This window comes from Oncorhynchus kisutch, linkage group LG6 (genome assembly GCF_002021735.2).
Source record: "Oncorhynchus kisutch isolate 150728-3 linkage group LG6, Okis_V2, whole genome shotgun sequence".
Classification (NCBI taxonomy): domain Eukaryota; kingdom Metazoa; phylum Chordata; class Actinopteri; order Salmoniformes; family Salmonidae; genus Oncorhynchus; species Oncorhynchus kisutch.
In genome coordinates this window covers 75,118,901-75,140,218 of record NC_034179.2, presented here as the reverse complement: position 1 = coordinate 75,140,218, position 21,318 = coordinate 75,118,901, and the positions used below count along the sequence as shown (strand labels likewise).

The following is a 21,318-nucleotide window of genomic DNA, read 5'->3' as shown; positions in this document are numbered from 1 at the left end:
ATGATGCTGTCTGTGTGGGTGGACCAATTCAGTTTGTCTGTGATGTGTACGCCGAGGAACTTAAAACCTACTACCCTCTCCACTACTGTTCCATCGATGTGGATAGGGGGGTGTTCCCTCTGCTGTTTCCTGAAGTCCACAATCATCTCCTTAGTTTTGTTGAGTGTTATAGGTTATATAGGGTTATAGGGTTATAGGGTCCTACAGATGAACAATATATATTCATTATAGAGGTTTAATATTGTTCCACAGTTGTTTTCTGGTCTCTTTGCCTCTTATAAAAAGAGACCCCTCTGAGAAATGTGTGACTGTGAAGACATCTCTTACACTGCGCTGAGTTCTAAGAAATGAGTTAGACATTCCACTATAAATCAACTTGGACATTTACTGCTAAGCTTTTAGATAGCTATATAAAAAGAGTAGGCATGGTTTTGGTCTCATGAGTAAAAGATAACGTAGGCAGTGACATCTTCAAGGGCTGGACTTTGGGTTTAATAAAATAACATGGGACCTTTTCTTTGATGCAGAACTTACCCGGAAAAATGCATTATGTTCCTGTTGTCAACTTCTGTATGCAATTGCATTAATAAAGGTTTTTTATTTATTTAATTAAATATAGTCATAATGCTAATTTCACCAATGAGCCAATGATTGACAAGGAAACGAACCCAAACAGAGTCCTTAAACAATAATTACAGAAAGCAGGGAGGATGCTCTTGGAGAAACAGATACCTCAGAATTTAAAGAGTACAAAAAAGACAACCTCGCAACCTGACAAGATGAAAAAAAGAGGCAAGGGGTGGGGGTACTTCCTCCTTAAAAATAAACTAGGGTATTGCCTAACACTTGTGTGGGGTTTCAAGGCAGAAACAGAGGAAGAGGTGGGAGGGACATTTCTGGACAAGGAAGCCAACTAGGCCTAATCAATGAAAGGGTAGATACCCTGGGGGAGGGACAGGAAACAGAGCACTCAAATTTACTCAGATTATATTTGACTCTGGATTACAGTAATCACCTGGAAAAGAGTCTAAAAATAGCAATCCCCCCCGTGATGATGGCGATAAAGGGTATATTATATTAGACACACACACACGTTAGAAGGAGAAAAAGTACGCAGGATTTAGGGCTAGCTCAATGTTTACTTGGCTAAAGCCCTGTATCTAGTCTGTGATAAAAATCAAAACATACTGTATTCACTCAGTGTCCCTGCATTTGCCAACAGGCAACACAAGTAGACCTAATATTGAAACTATGCTCAACACTCTTACGACTGATGAGGCCTTACAGTGCAGTGCAATTGACTGAATAAAAGGGTCTATTTAAATGCTTTATTTTGTGTGCCATCATTGGGAAGAGGAAGACTAGTAGATGGCTGTGCTGGTTTGCCACAGCCTTTATGTACAAAAACCAACATTTTCCCAATTAAGACAGAAAGATCCATTGCCCAAGGGAGTATTCTAGCTTACACACTCCACTGCGAGCTTTGTGTCACCTAATTATGCCAACCACTCCCTCTCTTCCGGAGCTGGGCGTCATTTTAAACCTCCACTCAAAGCAGTTATACGAGACGCTGTCACACAAAGGCATGGATTGTGCCTCGTCTGCCCCTTTTTCATGGAGGATGTGAGTTTTCTGGAGAGAGGGCCAGAGGAAATCTTTCTTCCTAATCAAATGATCACATGAATTAGGCCCTAGCCAGACAAGGATGGAGGAGAGGAGAGCTACAAGCCAGGAGAGCATAGCAGGATTACAATAAGGGTGGAACGAGTTTGACATCCAGGGTGCCCCCCTGTCCCCTGTGTAAGACTTCTTTGATCCATCCAATCAGCGACCAAAATATCAATGAGAATTTTGTTGCCGTCATGAATTATGCAATGCATTAAAGTCAGCGAATAGGCGAGCACGCTGCTGCTAAGCGGATGCACTAGCATTTTAGACTCCAGGGGATCTAGTGGGAACCCCTGCTGTGTTTGACATTGGCACTTTTATTTATCTAGGCAAGTCAGTTAATAACAAATTCTTATTTACAATGATGACCTACCCCGGCCAAACCCTACCAATTGTGGGCCTACCCAATTTACCTACCAATTTACCCCGGCCAATTGTGCACCGCCCTATGGGACTCCCAATCACAGCAGATTGTGATACAACCTGGAACCAGGGTCTGTAGTGCCTTAGACCCCTGCGCCACTCGGGAGCCCCAATAAACCTGTCAGTAAGTAAGTGTCTTTTGGTCTTCTTGTAAAAGGCTTCAATTAGTTTCAAGTTGAGGCTATTCATGCAATAAGTACGTACATTTTCAATTGATACTGTACATTTTCCTTCTGAGGAACCCCTCTGTTTTCACTCTCATCCATCAAAATGGCTACATCATAGTATAGCCTACATCTGCTTCTGGGCTTCCATCTATAGCTAGAGCCAACAGCACTCTCCCTACACCTGCAACCCTTTCCTTCTTCTCCACCATTTTCAGAGCACCCCAACCCTCTTCTCTCCCTCTTCACTCTCTCTCTCGCTCCCAGCAGAGATTAGACACAAGCAGTGACAGAACAAAGTCTGCCTGCGAAAAATGTAGGTTATAAATAACCCTGGATTAATAATGCACTGGGGGGGAGAAGGGGTAGCACACTGCGCTTTTAAAAACACAAGCTTCTATTTTGGATTTTTCCACATTTTTGATTGCTGCTCGCTCTAGCTTCCAGCTCATCCCTGCCATCTTCGTCTTGGATGCTGCAGAGGCAGCTACAAAGGGAATATGGCGTTCCCTTGCAGAGTACAGGTTTGATCTAGCTATATCTGTATACGTGGAAAAACACATTAAAGAGCGACTGCCCCTAAAAAACATTTATTCCAGTGTTAAAATTGACTACAAAGTGTAAATCGGATAATTTGGTCATAAAATCTGTCTTGTTTGGAATCTCAGTGCGTCACGAGTAAATGAGGGTTGGGTTTGAATTACAATTGTTAACAGATCGTGCCCACTTTTGCCAAGCTAAATCCGATTCAAATCCGGAAACCATCATTTCGAAAACAAAACGTTTATTGTTTCAGTGAAATACAGAACCGTTCCGTATTTTATCGAACGGGTGGCAACCCTAAGTCTAAATATTGCTGTTACATTGCACAATGTCATGATTATGGAAAATAAATTACCGTCTCTGTTAGGAAGAAATGGTCTTCACACAGTTCGCAACGAGCCAGGCGACCCAAACTGCTGCATATACCCTGACTCTGCCTACACTGAATGCAAGAGAAGTGGCAATTTCAGGCACCGCATTGTTTTTATGCAACACAGGACAAGCTAGTTAAACTACTAATATCATCATCCATTTTCAAGCAGATTTAAGTCAAAACTGTAACCTGGCCACTCACCGTCTTCTAAGCAACAACAGTTTAGATTTGGCCATGTGTTTTAGGTTGTCCTGCTGAAAGGTGAATTCATCTCCCAGTGTCTGGTGGAAAGCAGGTTTTCCCTCTAGGATTCTGCTTAGCTCCATTCCTAATTTATCCTGAAAAACGACCCAGTCCTTAACGATTACAAGCATACCCATAACATGATGCCGCCACCACTATGCTTGGAAATATGGCGAGTGGTACTCAGTAATGTGTAGTATTAGATTTTGCCCCAAGCATAAAACTTTGTATTCTGGACAAAATGTTAATTGCTTTGCCACATTTTTTACAGTGTTACTTTAGTGCCTTGTTGCAAACAGGATGCATGTTTTGGAATATTTTTATTCTGTACGTGCTTCCTTTTCTCTCCGTCAACTATACATTAGTATTGTGGCATAACTACAATGTTGATCCATTCCCCGTTTCCTCCTATTACAGCCATTAAAAACTCTAGAACTGTTTTAAAAAGTCACCATTGACCTCATGGTGAAATCCCTGAGCGGTTTCCTTCCTCGCCGGCAACTGAGTTAGGAAGAACGCCTGTATCTCTGTAGTGACTGGTGTATTGATACACCAAAGTGTAATTAATAATGTCACCATGCTCAAAGGGATATTCAATGTATGCTCTTTTTTTTTACCCATCTACCATAACATGTCCTTGTTCGCGAGGCATTGGAAAACCTCCCTGGTCTTTGTGGATTAATCCGTGTAAGAAATTCACTGCTCGACTGAGGGACCTTACAGACAACTGTGTGTGTGGGGTACATAGATGAGGTATTCATTGAAAAATCATGTTAAACATTATTATTGCACACAGATTGAGTCCATGCAATTTATGTGACTTGTTCAGCAAATGTTTACTCCTGAATTTATTTCGGCTTGCCATAACAAAGGGGTTGAATACTTCTTGACAAGACATTTCAGCTTTTCATTTAATTAATTTGTAACATTTTTGAAAAACATAATTCCACTTTGACATTATGGGGTATTGTGTGTAGGCCAGTGAAAAAAAAAGAAATCTCAATGTAATACATTTTTTAATTCAGGCTCTAACACAAAATGTGGAAGAAGTCAAGGGGTGTGAATACTTTCTGAAGGCACGGTATGGGCTCCCGAGTGGCGCAGCAGTCTAAGGCACTGCATGTCCCTGGTTCTAATCCAGGCTGTATCACATAAATATAAAAAAATGACATGTAGGCACCTGATCTGAGCCATAAGGGAGACTCTGCATCTACCACTTCCATATTTTATGTCCCCCCCACTTTGGTTCTGAAATCACAGTCACCCACTAATTAACTTGTCGTCATTTTTGCAGATTAAGTGTTTGAGCTAGTAATGTATCAATATTTATAATTTAGCTATGAAATTTAGCTATGAATATAGCACAATTTTGGATTTCACCCCATATCTCAAAATCAAAATGGTTTTGACCATTTAGAAGTTCAGTAAGCTTCTTTTCACCTCCTGCTTAAGCCATGCAGTGCGCCTCGCAAGTGATTCCTCGTTATGAAATGATCAACTTTATCCTGTATATATCTTTTAAAACATTTTTTTAAATTAAAAGACCATATACACTGATAAAAAAAAATCTATTGCTGATGGTGAACCTGAACAAATCGAAATGAAGTCTATTGTAAGCCCCGTTCAGCAGGTGTACCCAGATGAGTTGTGTCTACGGTAGCTTACTTTTATTCCAGTAAAGACACATTTTCAACAGTGCATAGATAACAATAACCTAGCAAATTACATAGGCTGTCACTCACCTAATAAAGCCCAATATCACACAAGCCATTTTAGAATATGAATGCTTAAGTTGCACGATCAGGAACAGGCTGCCTACCTTGAGTTGGTCATAGTGCGAAGCTAGGGCACAGGCTAGGGCACAGGCTAGGGCACAGGCTAGGGCACAGTTCCACTAGGCTACTGATATTCCCTTGAATTGTTCGACATGCAAAATTACTTGTAGATCAATGACTGCCACCACAGTTACATGCTTAGTTCGACACTGAAGGAGAGGATGCATCAGTTGTCACAAAATATGAGGTATTTTAGGAAGGTAGAAAAAGTCATATGAGCAAAACTACTTTGTGAATCAGCGATTCGTAACATTGAAAACATGCATGCTACATTTGGTTTGGGGTCCGCAAACCGATGCAGTCGTATCTTAAAACATTTGAATTGGGACCGATCATTACATCCCTACCGATATTAAAACAGTTTGTTGGTTTTTTTGTTGGCGATTTTATGGTGATTGAACATAAGCATCAGAAACTTAGTTCCTTGTCTAATCACACCAATGTCACTGAATAGAGAGCTCATTGCATGCCGGTACACTGATTTTTATTATATCAGACAGGACTCAAGGTGGCCAGCGGAGTGGCACTAGCGAGGTGGGAGGCCCTGGGAGGGACCTGAAGGACACCCATTAATAAAATCACACCACGCTCGCCCTGCGGACTGCAAACTGTGCATTCATTAGGCTCTCAGACAGCACTGAAATATGGGCGAAGCTTATCGCGCCATAAAAACAAAAACGGGGGTGACAATGACTAGGCCCACAGTGTGCTGTAATAAAAGTACAATCTGCTTGTTTGACAAAATGGTCAAACTTTGTACACACTCCAAAAAGTACAGGTCTTGTTAAGAGTTTTATTAGGATAACTATAGCTAAACACGATATTCAAATCACTGTTGTGTCCTTTCTGTCCATGAGTCAAACGCACGGCTGTGTTAATAGTCAAGCATATGTGCCACCTCCTCATGACGACTGATCGATCATTCCACTCAGCTAGGAACGTACAGTCTGAAGTGCAGCCATTTATTATTCGAGTTGTTACAAGCTTTCTTTCCCGTCTCTTTTTGTAAGTCTGTTTTGCAGAGGGTGCAGCTTACGTCATGGTTATTTTCTTTAGCAAGGCTACACCAACTACACTTTGGAAAGACAAGAGAAAAGAGGGAGTAAAGCAAGACACAAAACAAAAGGGGGGGAAAAAACATGAATATTGCTTTCCAGAAATAGCACATAGCAACACGAGGTAGGCTGCCCTGTCAAATCTGCTCTGCGTCTTTTCCTTGTTAGCCACAAATGGCGAAGAGAGAGAGGGGAGAAACGGAAGCTGGCCTGATCTGTTCAGTTTGGACATAATGGTGCCCAGATTTTTTAAAAGTGGGAAAGACAAGGGAGAGGGAGCACAGGCAGGGTGATAGCCTATATTTACGTCCTTTGGAACAGTCTTATAGCGGTCGGAGCCTCATCCTGATGCTAATAGGAGAGGAGGTTGTAAATAGCCTGTGTGATTTATGTGCCTCAGGAACCCCCAAAGCCTTGGCAGGCCTTCTGCAGGGGTAGCTCCTTGCTCTGGGAAAACAAGAAACTAGTAGTTTCTTCTGAGGAAGCCCAAAAAAGACACTTGGGGCAGAGAGACAGTCTATAACTTATTGCTATGGCTTGCATGTAAGCTAACATTTACCCAGTAGCTTGCCTGTTCCTTTCATTCTCCCTTTGGTATGCAACTGTTGATCGCCATGTAGTAATGCATGGATGTTAGAACATAATGGGCCTGGAGCGGATTACAGATTGCTGCTGCCCGGATAGTCATGCGATGGGGACATGGCTAGATGAAATTCAGGCCTTCACCCGGACTAAAGAATTTTAAAAGGACAATTCTGAGTTTTCCAACAGCAAACAGCTCCCCTGTTGTCTCCCGTTTTACCTGAACCATAAAGAATGTTGATCCCTGGACATAAGGCACCCTACTCCAGCACACTCCAAACACTATCCCTTTCAAATGAAGCAGCCTACACAAACACACTGTGGTGCACAATGTGGTGGATACAATCCCTGAAGGGTTGATTTCTGTTACTCACATGGGATGGCCTTCCTTTTGAAAAGAGGGGGAAATTATGTAAAGCATAAACATTGAGACGATGAAATGTCATCGCTAAGCACTGACCTGAGTCTGCCACTGTTTACATGTTCTATAAATGTTCCGGCATTGACGTCAAACGCTTGCATGAGAGGAACGTTGTTTTCTGGGTAAACTTCTATGTGTGGTGCGGAATTCATTTCATACCCCTTTTTAGCGGTAGGGGAGGGTTTGGCTCGGTTCGAACATATCCCAGTTGAAATAGATCATACACCACCCCCCCCCCCCCCACAAAAAAACAGACCAGCATATTATAGTGACACACGTGATTATTTAGTAATAATATGATCCCTCTGAGAAGCTGCAGCTGCGTATTAGCAGTGGCACATTTTACAAAGTGTGCCACTGAAACATAAGTGAGTTTTTTTTGTTTTGAAGCTCAAAATCTAGTGTGTCATACTCTTAAGGGAGCCCTGGAAGCTTCCAAGGAAAACATTTGTATTGAAACATTTCTATTCAGAAATCATAGACCTCAAACTTAGAAACAAATTATCTTGGTCATAACCAGTAAAGGCCTCTTGATATTAATGTGTGTGTATTGTGGCCTAGTCCAGAGAAAGTCCTTCAGCTGCCTATCTGCTCAAAAAAGGGCACCATCCCCCTCACAAATCCCCCTGGGCTCAAAGCAGTGATCATGGGCCCCTTCAGGATTCACACAACTTTATTTGTCAGCGATATAAATAGCGCCAGCCTTTAATGAAGTCTGACTTTCTCGGAGCTAAAATAGAACCCCTGTAGCCTCGCTGCTTCTCAGCCACAACAGTGGAGTCTGCAGCAGGCTCAAGTTACATGTTCACACACAGAAACACGTGATACCAGTGTACTGGAGACAAGAACCAAGATTGGTTGAAGTGTGTGCCACCTCCCGCTGGATTCAACAGCAAAGCATTCTGCCCTCCTTGGCATCTGGGGTGCCCATGGAACGTACCGATACAATGCCATACTATTTGGGTTTGAAGCGTCGCACCACAGTGATTTGTAATGTAGTCAATTGCTGCAAACCACTAACCTTCGATTCCCAAGATAATTTGTCCAACACCACAATAACACATGCAGACATCAACACACCCTAACATTCTCTTTCTGTTGGATATACATTTTTATAACAGTTACCCTTCAAACAGATATTAAAAGACAGTCCTTGGGATCACATGCAGGAGGCAAAACATGCTGAGAGGACTCCGGTCCCTCCCAGAGGGAGCTCCGCTCAGTGACCGTTTCAGCACAAATGCATGAATCAATATTTGGAGAGCAGATCGAGTACCAACTGGAGTTCCCTGGCCCGCGGCAGAGGACTCTGTGTGGGTAAGGAGAGTCTGGGGACAGCAGGTCCGCCAGGACGTCTCTGGTGTCAGCCAGGATGAATGCATCAGTGCGCCACCCCCCACCCACAGCCCCTCCACGCCACCAATGGGACACTTCCTATTGAGGTAGTCCTGCATCCCAGTCCCGGGTGTGTCAGGCAAAGCTGCACATTATTGTATCGGGCCCGTCTGGGGCTTTTGAATGCTAGGAGGGGAGCATCAATAGTTGTATCCAGATTTGGTCTGGAAACAAAAATATCTTAGGCTTATGCACACACACACACACACACACACACAACTCTGGGGAACCTAGGGCTTCATAGAAGTCTATACAATATCACCTGACCTCTCACAAACACACTCATTCAAAAGTTTGGGGTCACTTAGAAAGGTCCTTGTTTTTGAAAGAAAAAATATATATATTTTGTCCATTAAAATAACATCAAATTGATCAGAAATACAGTGTAGACATTAATGTTGTAAATGACTGTTGTAGCTGGAAACGGCAGATTTTTAATGGAATATCTACATAGGCGTACAAAGGCCCATTATCAGCAACCATCACTCCTGTGTTCCAATGACACGTTGTGTGATCGAAGTTTATCATTATTTTTAAAAGGCTAATTGATCATTAGAAAACCCTTTTGCAATTTTAGCACAGCAAAAAAAAACTGTGGTGCTGATTAAAAGAAGCAATAATAATAATAATAATAATAATAATAATAATTCTTTAGACTAGTTGAGTATCTGGAGCGTCAGCATTTGCAGGTTCGATTACAGGCTCAAAATGGCCAGAAACAAAAGAACTTTCTGAAACGCATCAGTCTATTCTTGTTCTGAGAAATGAAGGCTATTCCTTGCAAGAAATTGCCAAGAAACTGAAGATCTCGTACAACGCTGTGTACTACTCCCTTCACAGAACAGCACAAACTGGCTCTAACCAGAATTTTAAAAAGAGTGGGAGGCCCCGGTGCACAACTGAGCAAGAGGACAAGTACATTAGTGTGTCTAGTTTGAGAAACCGATGCCTCACAAGTCCTCAACTGGCAGCTTCATTAAAATAGTACCAGTTTAAAAACATTTTTTAAAGAAGCCATCTCTCAGACTGGCACATAAAAAGATTAAGATGGGCAAAAGAACAGACACTGGACAGAGGAAGATTGGAAAGAAGTGGTATGGACAGACAAATCTAAGTTTGAGGTGTTCAGATCACAAACATTCGTGAGATGCAGAAAAAAATGAAAAGATGCTGAGGAGTGCTTGACGCCATCTATCAAGCATGGTGGAGGCAATGTGATGGTCTGGGGGTGCTCGGTGGTGGTAGTAAAGTGGGAGATTTGTCCAGGGTAAAAGGGATCTTGAAGGAGGAAGGCTATCACTCCATTTTTGCAACGCCATGCCGTACCCTGTGGACAGTGCTTAATTGGAGACAATTTCCTCCTACAGCAGGACAATGACCCAAAGCACAGCTCTGAACTATTTAGGGAAGAAGCAGTCAGCTGGTATTCTGTCTATAGTGGAGCGGCCAGCACAGTCACCGGATCTCAACCCTATTGAGCTGTTGTGAGAGCAGGTACGTAAGAAGTGCCCATCAAGCCAATCCCATTTGTGGGAGGTGCTTCATGAAGCATGGGGTGAAATCTCTTCAGATTACCTCAACAATTTGACAACTTGAATGCCAAAGGTCTGCAAGGCTATAATTGCTGCAACTAGAGGATTATTTGACAAAAGCAAAGCTCGAAGGACAATTATTTATAACCTTGTCAACGTCTTGACTATATTTCCTCTTCATTTTGCAACTCATTTCATGTATGTTTTCATGGAAAACAAAGGCCATTTCTAAGTGACCCCAAACTTTTGAACGGTTGTGTGCATACACTCAGACTGCTTTCTGCAAAAATATCCTGCCTCTAAATATACCCCCTCCTGCCATAATAGGACTACACTAATTACTACCACTAACAATATCAAGTAAGAGGAGTCGACTCCCATTGCGATATTTTTAGCATTAGTATGGGATAAAATGTTTGTACATTCCTATTATTGATGTATAAGGATTTCTGATCGGTTACAGGCCCATCACAATCTAAAAATCTGAAATTATTTTAGATAAGAGTTGATTAAGAGAAAGGATTCAACAGATATGACCTCTATTTGACCAAGACAGGTGGAATAAGTTACACAATAAGCAGTTTTTTATTATTACGTGATGTCTAATTATACGCTAGTCAGCTCAACAACATAGCATATCTAGAGACAAGGTTGTCAGAGACTGTTGGTCAGTAGGTAATGCTTCATGACAGCCAGCTGAGGTTAAGACACCTCCAGGACAGTATCTGTGACATGTCCCGTTGATAATGGCGTGCAGGGCAGGTAGCAATGTAGGTAAGGTAAGAGATGATTGTCTGGGAACACACCACGCAGGTACACACACCAAACTCCACCATCCCAGATATGGGTGGGAGCACAGCACCGGGCTGGTAAACAGGTGTGACATGCCTGGGCGTTCATTATAGCACTGGAACATTAGAGGGGGGAGAGTGCTGCGGGTTGACAAGCCCTGGTGGTGATGGGGGGGGGGGGGCAATGCTATATTTAAATTTGTCTTAATTTAGCAGCCTCTAGGAAACAAACTTAGTACTCAGATAATACTGTGAATGTTCTCCCACACATCATTGTTGGTGGGTAGCAAAGGGCCTCTACTTGTGGGGAGTAGACTATAAGACTCCTGTACAGGACAGCTGGAAAACCGCAGGCCTGCTCTGCAGTCAGTCCCTCCATACATTTTTACCCCTCACATAACTCTTGCATCCATCTTGAAACTGAAAATGTACACAGAACATTCAACATAAAAACTGTTACCCAAGGCCCCAAATGATTCACAATGCGGTTTGAATGGACTAAGCCATTTTGGATCTGTCAGAACAAGGACCACAACAAATCAAGCAGAGTATGACTAAACGACAAGAGGCTTTTTTTTAAGACAACCCCTTAATTAGGCCTATCACAAGGCACACCTAATTTGAGCATGGCAAATTGAAACTAAAAATCAAGGATTTATAAAAAGATTAGGCCTACTAAATTAGCTCCTATTCAAAATACCAACCATCATATCCAAGGAACCAGCCAAGCCTAGTACCTTCCCTGCATAGTGTGGAAGAAGGAGGGCTAATGGTGGGATCATGGGTTGTTTCAGAAAGGGGTTGTTGGTGTAAACGGGACTATCAAACATTCCATCTCAATAAGGATCTGGGCCACATGAAAGGCCCTAGGGATTCCCAGCTGGATCACAGTTCCGACGCATACGTCTGCACTTGACTCTTCATAATTACAGGTCCCTGTTGCAGTGAGGGTTGTGGGCAGCCCCCAGCAGCTGGCTGCAGTGCGTAGCCTCGCACTAGCATATACCCCGCTCTAAGAAAAACATCTGCAAAACCGTTTTGATGTAGCAACTGGCCCAGAGCCTAAGAACATGCAGGGCTTTAAAATGACTGAATATCTGTATAGCTGGACTGCAACAGTCATGACACAGTTGGCAAGAACTGAACTCAAGTTTCAATACCAGCCTATTGCCTTCTCAGCCTAATTAATTGAAGTCTTTTAAAGATGAACGTTTTACAACAGTGTACAATTTGCATCATGTGATTACTGTGATCACTTCGTGACACATGGGCCAAAGGAGGACCAGGGCAGTGAACAAGGTAGTGACTAGTGACTGAGGCATAACTGTGACAAAGCACCTTGTGCCACTAAACCAAAAGGATAAAAGGCTTGACTGTGAAAGTGTGTTGTGTCCTAGCAACCTTGTTCTTGGCCCCATATAAGCCACATCAATCCATTGTTGACATCACCGCAGCATCATTCAAAGAAACTGGAACAAATCAATGTTCTACCTCATCCAGTGAGCATAGACATCTGACCACTGTACAGATGTACAAGGCAACGTGGAGGGTGGTGAAACCCAGCTGCAGGTAGAGGCAGATATCATAATGAAGTCACAGGCTGATCACTGAATGTCATGGTCAAGTGAAATGACCAGGAGGGAGAAACAGATTCATGTTTGCATACCAGTGATTTCACATGGTGTGTTACAACGATATAGCCTAATGATGATATAGACCTCCAAGCCAATATCAGCTACATCAGATATCCAAGTGTATGCTGCTCCCAAGTCTAGCCACTAAGTCTAGCAAGATGAAGGAGCTGATCGTGGACTACAGGAAGAGGACCGAACAGGCCCACATTAACAGGGCTGTCGTGAAGCGGGTTGAGAGTTAAGTTCCTTGGTGTCCACATCACCAATTAACAATCATGGTCCAAACTAGAGGTCGACCGATTAATCGGAATGGCCGATTTCAAGTTTTCATAACAATCGGAAATCTGTATTTTTGGGCACCGATTTTTAAAATATTTTTTACAGTGGGGCAAAAAAGTATTTAGTCAGCCACCAATTGTGCAAGTTCTCCCACTTAAAAAGATGACTGTAATTTTCATCATAGGTACACTTCAACTATGACAGACAAAATGAGGGAAAGAAATCCAGAAAAATCACATTGTAGGACTTTTAATGAATTTATTTGCAAATTATGGTGGAAAATAAGTATTTGGTCAATAACAAAAAAGTTTCTCAATACTTTGTTATATACCCTTTGTTGGCAATGACAGAGGTCAAATGTTTTCTGTAAGTCTTCACAAGGTTTTCACACACTGTTGCTGGTATTTTGGCCCATTCCTCCATGCAGATCTCCTCTAGAGCAGTGATGTTTAGGGGCTGTTGCTGGGCAACACGGACTTTCAACTCCCTCCAAAGATTGTCTATGGGGTTGAGATCTGGAGACTGGCTAAGCTACTCCAGGACCTTGAAATGCTTCTTACGAAGCCACTCCTTCGTTGCCCGGGCGGTGTGTTTGGGATCATTGTCATGCTGAAAGACCCAGCCACGTTTCATCTCCAATGCCCTTGCTGATGAAAGGAGGTTTTCACTCAAAATCTCACGATACATGGCCCCATTCATTCTTTCCTTTACACGGATCAGTCGTCCTGGTCCCTTTGCAGAAAAACAGCCCCAAAGCATGATGTTTCCACCCCCATGCTTCACAGTAGGTATGGTGTTCTTTGGATGCAACTCAGCATTCTTTATCCTCCAAACACGATGAGTTGAGTTTTTACCAAAAAATTATATTTTAGTTTCATCTGACCATATGACATTCTCCCAATCTTCTTCTGGATCATCCAAATGCTCTCTAGCAAACTTCAGACGGGCCTGGACATGTACTGGCTTAAGCAGGGGGACACGTCTGGCACTGCAGGATAAGTCCCTGGCGGAGTAGTGGTTTACTGATGGTAAGCTTTTACTTTGGTCCCAGCTCTCTACAGGTCATTCACTAGGTCCCCCCGTGTGGTTGTGGGATTTTTGCTCACCGTTCTTGTGATCATTTTGACCCCACGGGGTGAGATCTTGCTTGGAGCCCCAGATCGAGGGAGATGATCAGTGGTCTTGTATGTCTTCCATTTCCTAATAATTGCTCCCACAATTGATTTCTTCAAACCAAGCTGCTTACCTATTGCAGATTCAGTCTTCCCAGCCTGGTGCAGGTCTACAATTTTATTTCTATTTATTATTTCTGGTGTCCTTTGACAGCTCTTTGGTCTTGGCCATAGTGGAGTTTGGAGTGTGACTGTTTGAGATTGTGGACAGGTGTCTTTTATACTGATAACAAATTCAAACAGGTGCCATTAATACAGGTAACGAGTGGAGGTCGAGGAGCCTCTTAAAGAAGAAGTTACAGGTCTGTGAGAGCCTGAAATCTTGCTTGTAGGTGACCAAATACTTATTTTCCACCATAATTTGCAAATAAATTCATTAAAACAATGTGATTTTCTGGATTTTTTTTCTCATTTTGTCTATTATAGTTGAAGTGTACCTGTGATGAAAATTACAGGCCTCTCATCTTTTTAAGTGGGAGAACTTGCACAATTGGTGGCTGACTAAATACTTTTTTGCCCCACTGTATATATACACATACACACACACACACCTTTATTTAACTAGGCAAGTCAGTTAAGAACACTTTCTTATTTTCAATGACGGCCTAGGAACGGTGGGTTAACTGCCTCGTTCAGGGGCAGAACGACAGATTTTCACCTTGTCAGCTCAGGGGATCCAATCTTGCAACCTTACAGTTAACTAGTCCAACGCAATAACGACCTGCCTTTCGTTGCACTCCACAAGGAGACTGCCTGTTACGCGAATGCAGTTAGCCAAGGTAAATTGCTAGCTAGCATTAAACTTCTTACAAAAAACAATCATAATCAGTAGTTAACTACACATGGTTGATGATATTACTAGATATTATCTAGCGTGTCCTGTGTTGCGTATAATCTGACTGAGCATACAAGCATCTAAGTATCTGACTGAGCAGTGGTAGGCAGAAGCAGGTGCGTAAACATTCATTCAAACATTACTTTTGTGCGTTTTGCCAGCAGCTCTTCGTTGTGCGTCAAGCATTGCGCTGTTTATGACTTCAAGCCTATCAACTCCGAGATGAGGCTGGTATAACCGAAGTGAAATGGCTAGCTAGTTAGCGCGTGCTAATAGCATTTCAAACATCACTCGCTCTGAGCCCTCAAGTAGTTGTTCCCCTTGCTCTGCATGGATAACGCTGCTTCGAGGGTGGCTGTTGCCGTAGTGTTCCTGGTTCAAGCCCAGGGAGGAGCGAGGAGAGGGACGGAAGCTATACTGTTACACTGGCAATAATAAAGTGCCTATAAGAACATCTACTAGTCAAAGGTTAATGAAATGCAAATGGTAGAGAGAAATAGTTCTATAATTCCTATAATAACTACAACCTAAAACTTTTTACCTGGGAATATTGAAGACTCATGTTAAACGAAACCACCAGCTTTCATATGTTCTCATGTTCTGAACAAGGAACTGAAACGTTAGCTTTCTTACATAGCACATATTGCACTTTTACTTTCTTCACCAACACTTTTGTTTATGCATTATTTAAACCAAATTGAACATGTTTCCATATTGACTTGAGGCTAAATTGATTTTATTGATGTATTATATTAAGTTAAAATAAGTGTTAATTCAGTATTGTTTTAATTGTCATTATTACAAATAAAAAAAACTATACTAGGCAAGTCAGACTGTTCTCTCTGCTACCGCACAAAAAGTGGTACTGGAGCACCAAGTCTAGGTCCAAAAGGCTCCTTAACAGCTTCTACCTCCAAGCCATAAGACTGCTGAACAATTAATCAAAATGGCCACCCGGACTATTTACATTGAACCCCCCCCCCCCCCCCCCCCCGTTTTTACACTGCTGCTACTCGCTGCATATTATCTACATGTACAAATGACCTCGACTAACCTGTACCCCCGCACATTGACTGAGTACCGATACCCCTGTATATAGCCTCGCTATTGTTATGTAATTTTAGATTTTTTTATTTATTCAGTAAATATTTGAACTCTTTCTTGAACGGCATTGTTGGCTAAGGGCTTGTAAGTAAGCAAGCATTTCACAGCATTCAGCACGTGACAAATACAATTTGAAGAGTTATTGTGCTGAATAATGTGCCGTTTACTGTTAAATCACTTGAAATCAGCTTGAAATACAGTAAACATTGAATAAGTCTGAACATCTCTTAAATTTACTTCTAACAATGAAATGTCTGATGCGGATTCTTAAAATACAGGACATGTAGCCTAGTTTGTGTGCATAAACATGCGACAACTCTGAGTAATATAATTACAGGAGGATTTTCAGGAGACCAAGCCAGTGACAAATCGATCTAGTTTATTTAGCTCACCTATCACCTAGCTTTAATTGCCACCCTACTAAGGAGTTTACTCATTGTTGATTTTTTCTTTGAAGAATGTCAGTGTGATTTGTCTGAAACAGAATGGCAGGTTTGACAGGGTCAGGTATCTGGTTGCTGCAAATTCATTCAGTCGCAAATCTGTAATCCATCTCATCCCAAATTATTCCCTCTGATCTGCAGTAAGTGCTGCTTTTCCATTATCTAAATCAAGGTTTGATTAATACAAAATATTGCCAGGCCTCCCAAGTGGCGCAGCGGTCACAGAGTTGTGTCGTCAATACAGCCTGGGGTTCGTTCCAGTGAACGGGAGTCCCGTAGGGCGGCGCATAATTGGCCCAGCGTCGTCCAGGTTAGGGGATAGTTTGGCCAGGCGGGATTAACTTGACTCCTCTAGTTCAAGCGACTCCTTGTAGTGGGCCGGGCGCTTGCAAGCTGGCTTCCGGGTTAAGCAAGCAGGTGTTAAGAAGCCCGGCTTGGCGGGTCATGTTTTGGAGGACGCAAGACTCGACCTTCGCCTCTCCCGAGCCCGTTAGGGAGTTGCAGCTAGAAGATCGTGATCACGAGATTTGGGAGAAAAAGACAAAAACAAATATTGCCATATGCAGGAAGAGTCAACTGCACTGGTTGTGTCAGTCGCACACAAAGCCTTCCCTGTAAACTAGAATGCCCGCTTAAAATCAGACGGAGACATCTGTGGTCCACAGTGATAGTTAAACCAACACACACACACCACCTGATGAGACACTTTCTCCAGTGACAAAACAACTTACTGCATGCAACTTACACACGCTAACAAATACACCAGGCACAGAAACAAAGGCAAGCCATTAAAAGGTATAGGGTAGACAGTCGTACATCTGCTACTTATATAACCACAGTTCACATCATGGAGTAAATGGCAGATTAGTCTCAATACATCAGGGCATAATGGAAGGAGCAAGGGCATAGATTCACCTCTAGCCGATTAGAATGGTCAGCACCAGTTATGGAGCCCAATAGCCTTCAAGTCACTGATGAGGTTGGATTATCATACACAACCGTTCAAAAGTTTGGGGCCACTTGGAAAACAAGGACATTTTTATTTTCCACTTTGCGGGTACTATTTAATGAAGCTGCCAGTCGAGGACTTGTTTGGCGCCTGTTTCTCTAACTAGACACACTAATGCACTTGTCCCCTTGCTCAGTTGTGCACCGGGGCCTCCCACTCCTCTTTCTATTCAGGTTAGAGTCAGTTTGCGCTGTTCTGTGAAGGGAGTAGTACCCAGCGTTGTACGAGATCTTAAATTTCTGGGTAATTTCTCGCATTGAATAGCTTTCATTTCTCAGAACAAGAATAGACTGACGCGTTTCAGAAGAAAGTTCTTGGTTTCTGGCCATTGAGACTAACCGAACCCACAAATGCTGATGCTCCAGATACTCAACTAGTCTAAAGGACAGTTTTAGTGCTTCTTTAATCAGTAGAACAGTTTTCAGCTGTGCTAACAATTGCAAAAGGGTTTTCTAATTATCAATTAGCCTTTTAAAATTATAAACTTGGATTAGCTAACACAACGTGCCACTGGAACACAGGAGTGATGGTTGCTGATAATGGGCCTCTGTACGCCTACGTAGATATCCCATTAAAAAAAATAATTCAGCCGTTTGCAGCTACAACAGTAATTTATAACATTAACAATGTCTTCACTGTATTTCTGATCAATTGCATGTTATTTTAATTGACTTTTTTTGTGCTTTTCTTCAAAAACAAGGACATTTCTAAGTGATCCCCAAACTTTTGAACGGTAGTGCGTGTCTGGAGAAACAGTAACATTTGCAACGCCCATATCAGATGGACCAAACCACTGATATTGTGTGAGGTTGGATCATCATAAAACCTGTCTGGACTGAGCAACGGTAACACTGCTAAAACAGGTGCAGCCAGGAAGCTTCCGGTGGAGGGTAACCATTGTTGCCGCAGGTCAGGTCCCCGTCATTTTATGATCCTGGTTGAGCCGATCAAAGGACCTGGCATTCCTTCTATTTCCTGTGGTCTTAGTGGTGGAGCTTTTTATAAACATGTTAAGTGTTAAGGCCTTGTCTACTGCGTCTGTGGACAACAAAGATCTCCATTCACAGGGTCTAGTTTTTGTAACAGGCTGGTGTTAACAAACCTGAGCAAAAACACCCTCAATAGCACCTCACAGTTCAAGGGAAATTCTACTAAAGTTACTCAAACTTTTCACAGGATTAAAGTACAAGGTGTCAAGACAGTCTGGGAGCAGAACATCCTTGGTGCCTTTTGTAAACTAACTCACACTACTTTCACCCCCCCTTACTAGCGCCGACTTTGCTGATAGCTACTCTGAGGAAAAATGTACTGTATGATATGTGGTTGTCCAACCTAGTCATCTTAAGATGAATACAGTGAGCTAAATTACTCAAATGGAAAATGTACCCCCAAAATTGCTGACCTACTAAATGTCAAATCCTGAAATACTTTGTAGCTGTAAAGTGGGGAGCACATCTGGATGCGTAGTTTAACTTGAGCAGAGTCCTTGACATGATAGAACATGTATGCTCATTGTTGTAATAGGAAACACCTTATTTAAAGAAACAGCCTTTGCCTAGCCTATTATCTACCCATCCATCTAGGACCCATTTTAAATGAACACACAAAACCAGGTAAAAATCCCCCAAAAAAGGTCCTGTCCCAGATTCTTTAAAACATGATTAAAATCACCATTACCAAATCAAAATGTCAGCACTATCCTGTCATGTTTTTCACAAATTAACCATACCAAGGTCAGTGTCAATGGGACAATTCATGAAGGTTAGAAAACCAAAGGAAATGCGCACATCCACTTATTTGAACAGGTGTCGGGTAAACAAGGGGAGCATATGCAAGAGAAAGAGAACCACCCACATGCTGCTCTATAGCCGTTCTGCTCTGTTGATTTAAGCACGGGTGAGCAGTAAATCCATCCCATCCTCTCAGCACACACTAAGACATAGAAGCTGTAGAAGACAGTCCAAAACTTGAGTGGCTGTAGTCAATTTCTATGCATTCCTTTTAAAAAGTCCTTCCCTCAAAAGCAGCTTCAACAATAACATGGGGTGACAGACAAAAACACTACACCACTAGTCACAACAGTCCTACAAAAAAATGACATCCTCTCAGGTGCTCAGAGATGCACCCACCCTTCCCCTGCCCTCAACCCCCCCATGTATGACTCACCAGCACTGGGCATGGCCGAAACTTGGGACAGGGGCAGCAGCTCCAGAGGTTGCTCCCTGCTGGACACTGCGTCTGAGGAGAAGCAGGACTCGGTCTCATAGATGGTCTGCAACATTGCGCACAGCCCCGGCACGGTGGGCCTTAAAAGCATGCCAGTGCAAGGGTGTCCTTCCAATACATATGGGGAACAAAATAAACACTATCCAGGCAAGTTTCAGATGCAGAAAATTAGAGAAAAGCTTGGACTAGATGAGGTGAACACTGCGAATTCCCTCTTAGATCTTTAAAGAAAACTCCAGAATTCCTCTTCTAGAGATGAAACAACTGATGAAGGAGAGAGATCCTTGAGGTTCCATGGCTCAAACAGAACTGTAGTGTCTCCAGGTGAACAGAGAGATGTTCCAAGCACAGGCTACAGAAGAAACAAAACAAGTAGTTTGGCTAGAGGCGAGAAGACCAGCACTGAACCACTCAGAGGAGCAAAGTTAAAATACACACCGCCCTCTGAGTTACGTAGCCTTCTCAAAACACCACGTATGAAAAACTGTCAATCTGGGGAAAATAAATAGCAGGCAAAAAAAAGGTTGTGTGAATCTCATCCAAAAAGCCCCAGTCGTCTGTTTGGAAAGCAGAGTAGACATGGACACCGTCAGCTCAAGAGTCTGGCTGTCACTGTGTCGGCGAAGATCTGAGAGCGCCACATGAGAGATCAGCGAATGGCGAGAGGAGAGTGAGAAGGAGGAGCGAGATAGAGAAGAGGGGGGAGAGCGAGAGAGAGAAGCTGAAAATAGATCACTAGGAGGTTGTGTAGACGGTGCTCAGGAGGTAGACTTTTGTTGACGGCATTGAATGTTAGCCTCCTAGTCTCTCCTCCTACTGCAGCGTGTCCTCCTCCTTGTTCTCGTCACAAATGCAGCGCTGCTGCACTCTGCATCTGCCACAGAGGAGAAAGCAGTCAGAACCACCCATCACCTCAACCAGTGGTAGACAAATTGAAACCTGCAGCGTCTTTCCAAAAACAGTTGTCCCTAGCCTAAATCTCCTTTTGTTTTTTTCCCCTGTTTGTTTATTTTTCCGGTAACTTCTACCCAACACCCCCCCCCCCCGCTGTGTTGCGGAGCACAGAGGTAGAAGAGGAGCGCTACTGATTTTACAAACAGACTGGGCTGCTCAGGGCGGCTGGAAATAGCTGCCGAGTGGCAGAGGGGTGGGGCTAGGGCTATAAATAGAGACGAGAGCTGAGGGTGTTTGAGAAGGCAGGGAGGGAGAGGAGAAGGAAAGGAGGGGACCTTGTTCATTCAAAAAGCACTGAGCCAATCAAGTACTGTTCTCAGGGGGGGGCACTCTATCCCCCGAGGTGGGTTGCTGATGGAAAGGGGGGGGGGGGGGGTTACAGTGCCACCATTGGAACCTTGAAGTGCAAGGACTGACAAGCAAAATGGCTAATGTAGGCAGACAAAGTCAGTTAAACACTTACATCCTGCAAATGATTGGAAAAGCTTTGCTAGAACCAAATGCTTCTGCACATTAGGGGTAAATCTAAGTATTTATTATCGAGCCTAACTGCGCCAACAGCTCGCTGCAACTTAACATTTTTAAATCGTACCATCAATGTGTAGAATCAAAGCAAACATTGTAACCTACATATAAA

At 42.9% G+C, this 21,318-nt stretch overlaps 1 protein-coding gene across 6 annotated transcripts in view; it reads right to left on the bottom strand.

Annotated features, from left to right (window-relative positions):
- LOC109897343 (histone deacetylase 5-like) overlaps positions 1-21,318 on the bottom strand; it is an 87,638-nt gene that overhangs the window by 40,655 nt on the left and 25,665 nt on the right. For 3 of the 6 annotated variants that reach the window (XM_031827543.1, XM_031827547.1, XM_031827545.1), the window contains exon 1: positions 19,668-20,695. The exons of 1 other annotated variant lie outside the window; for it this stretch is intronic. In XM_031827543.1, coding sequence (XP_031683403.1) covers positions 19,668-19,818 — 151 coding nt within the window. In that variant the 5' untranslated portion in view covers positions 19,819-20,695. Of the gene's footprint in view, positions 1-19,667; positions 20,698-21,318 lie in introns of those variants that run through there. 2 more of the 6 variants (XM_031827544.1, XM_031827546.1) reach the window with 2 other exon arrangements.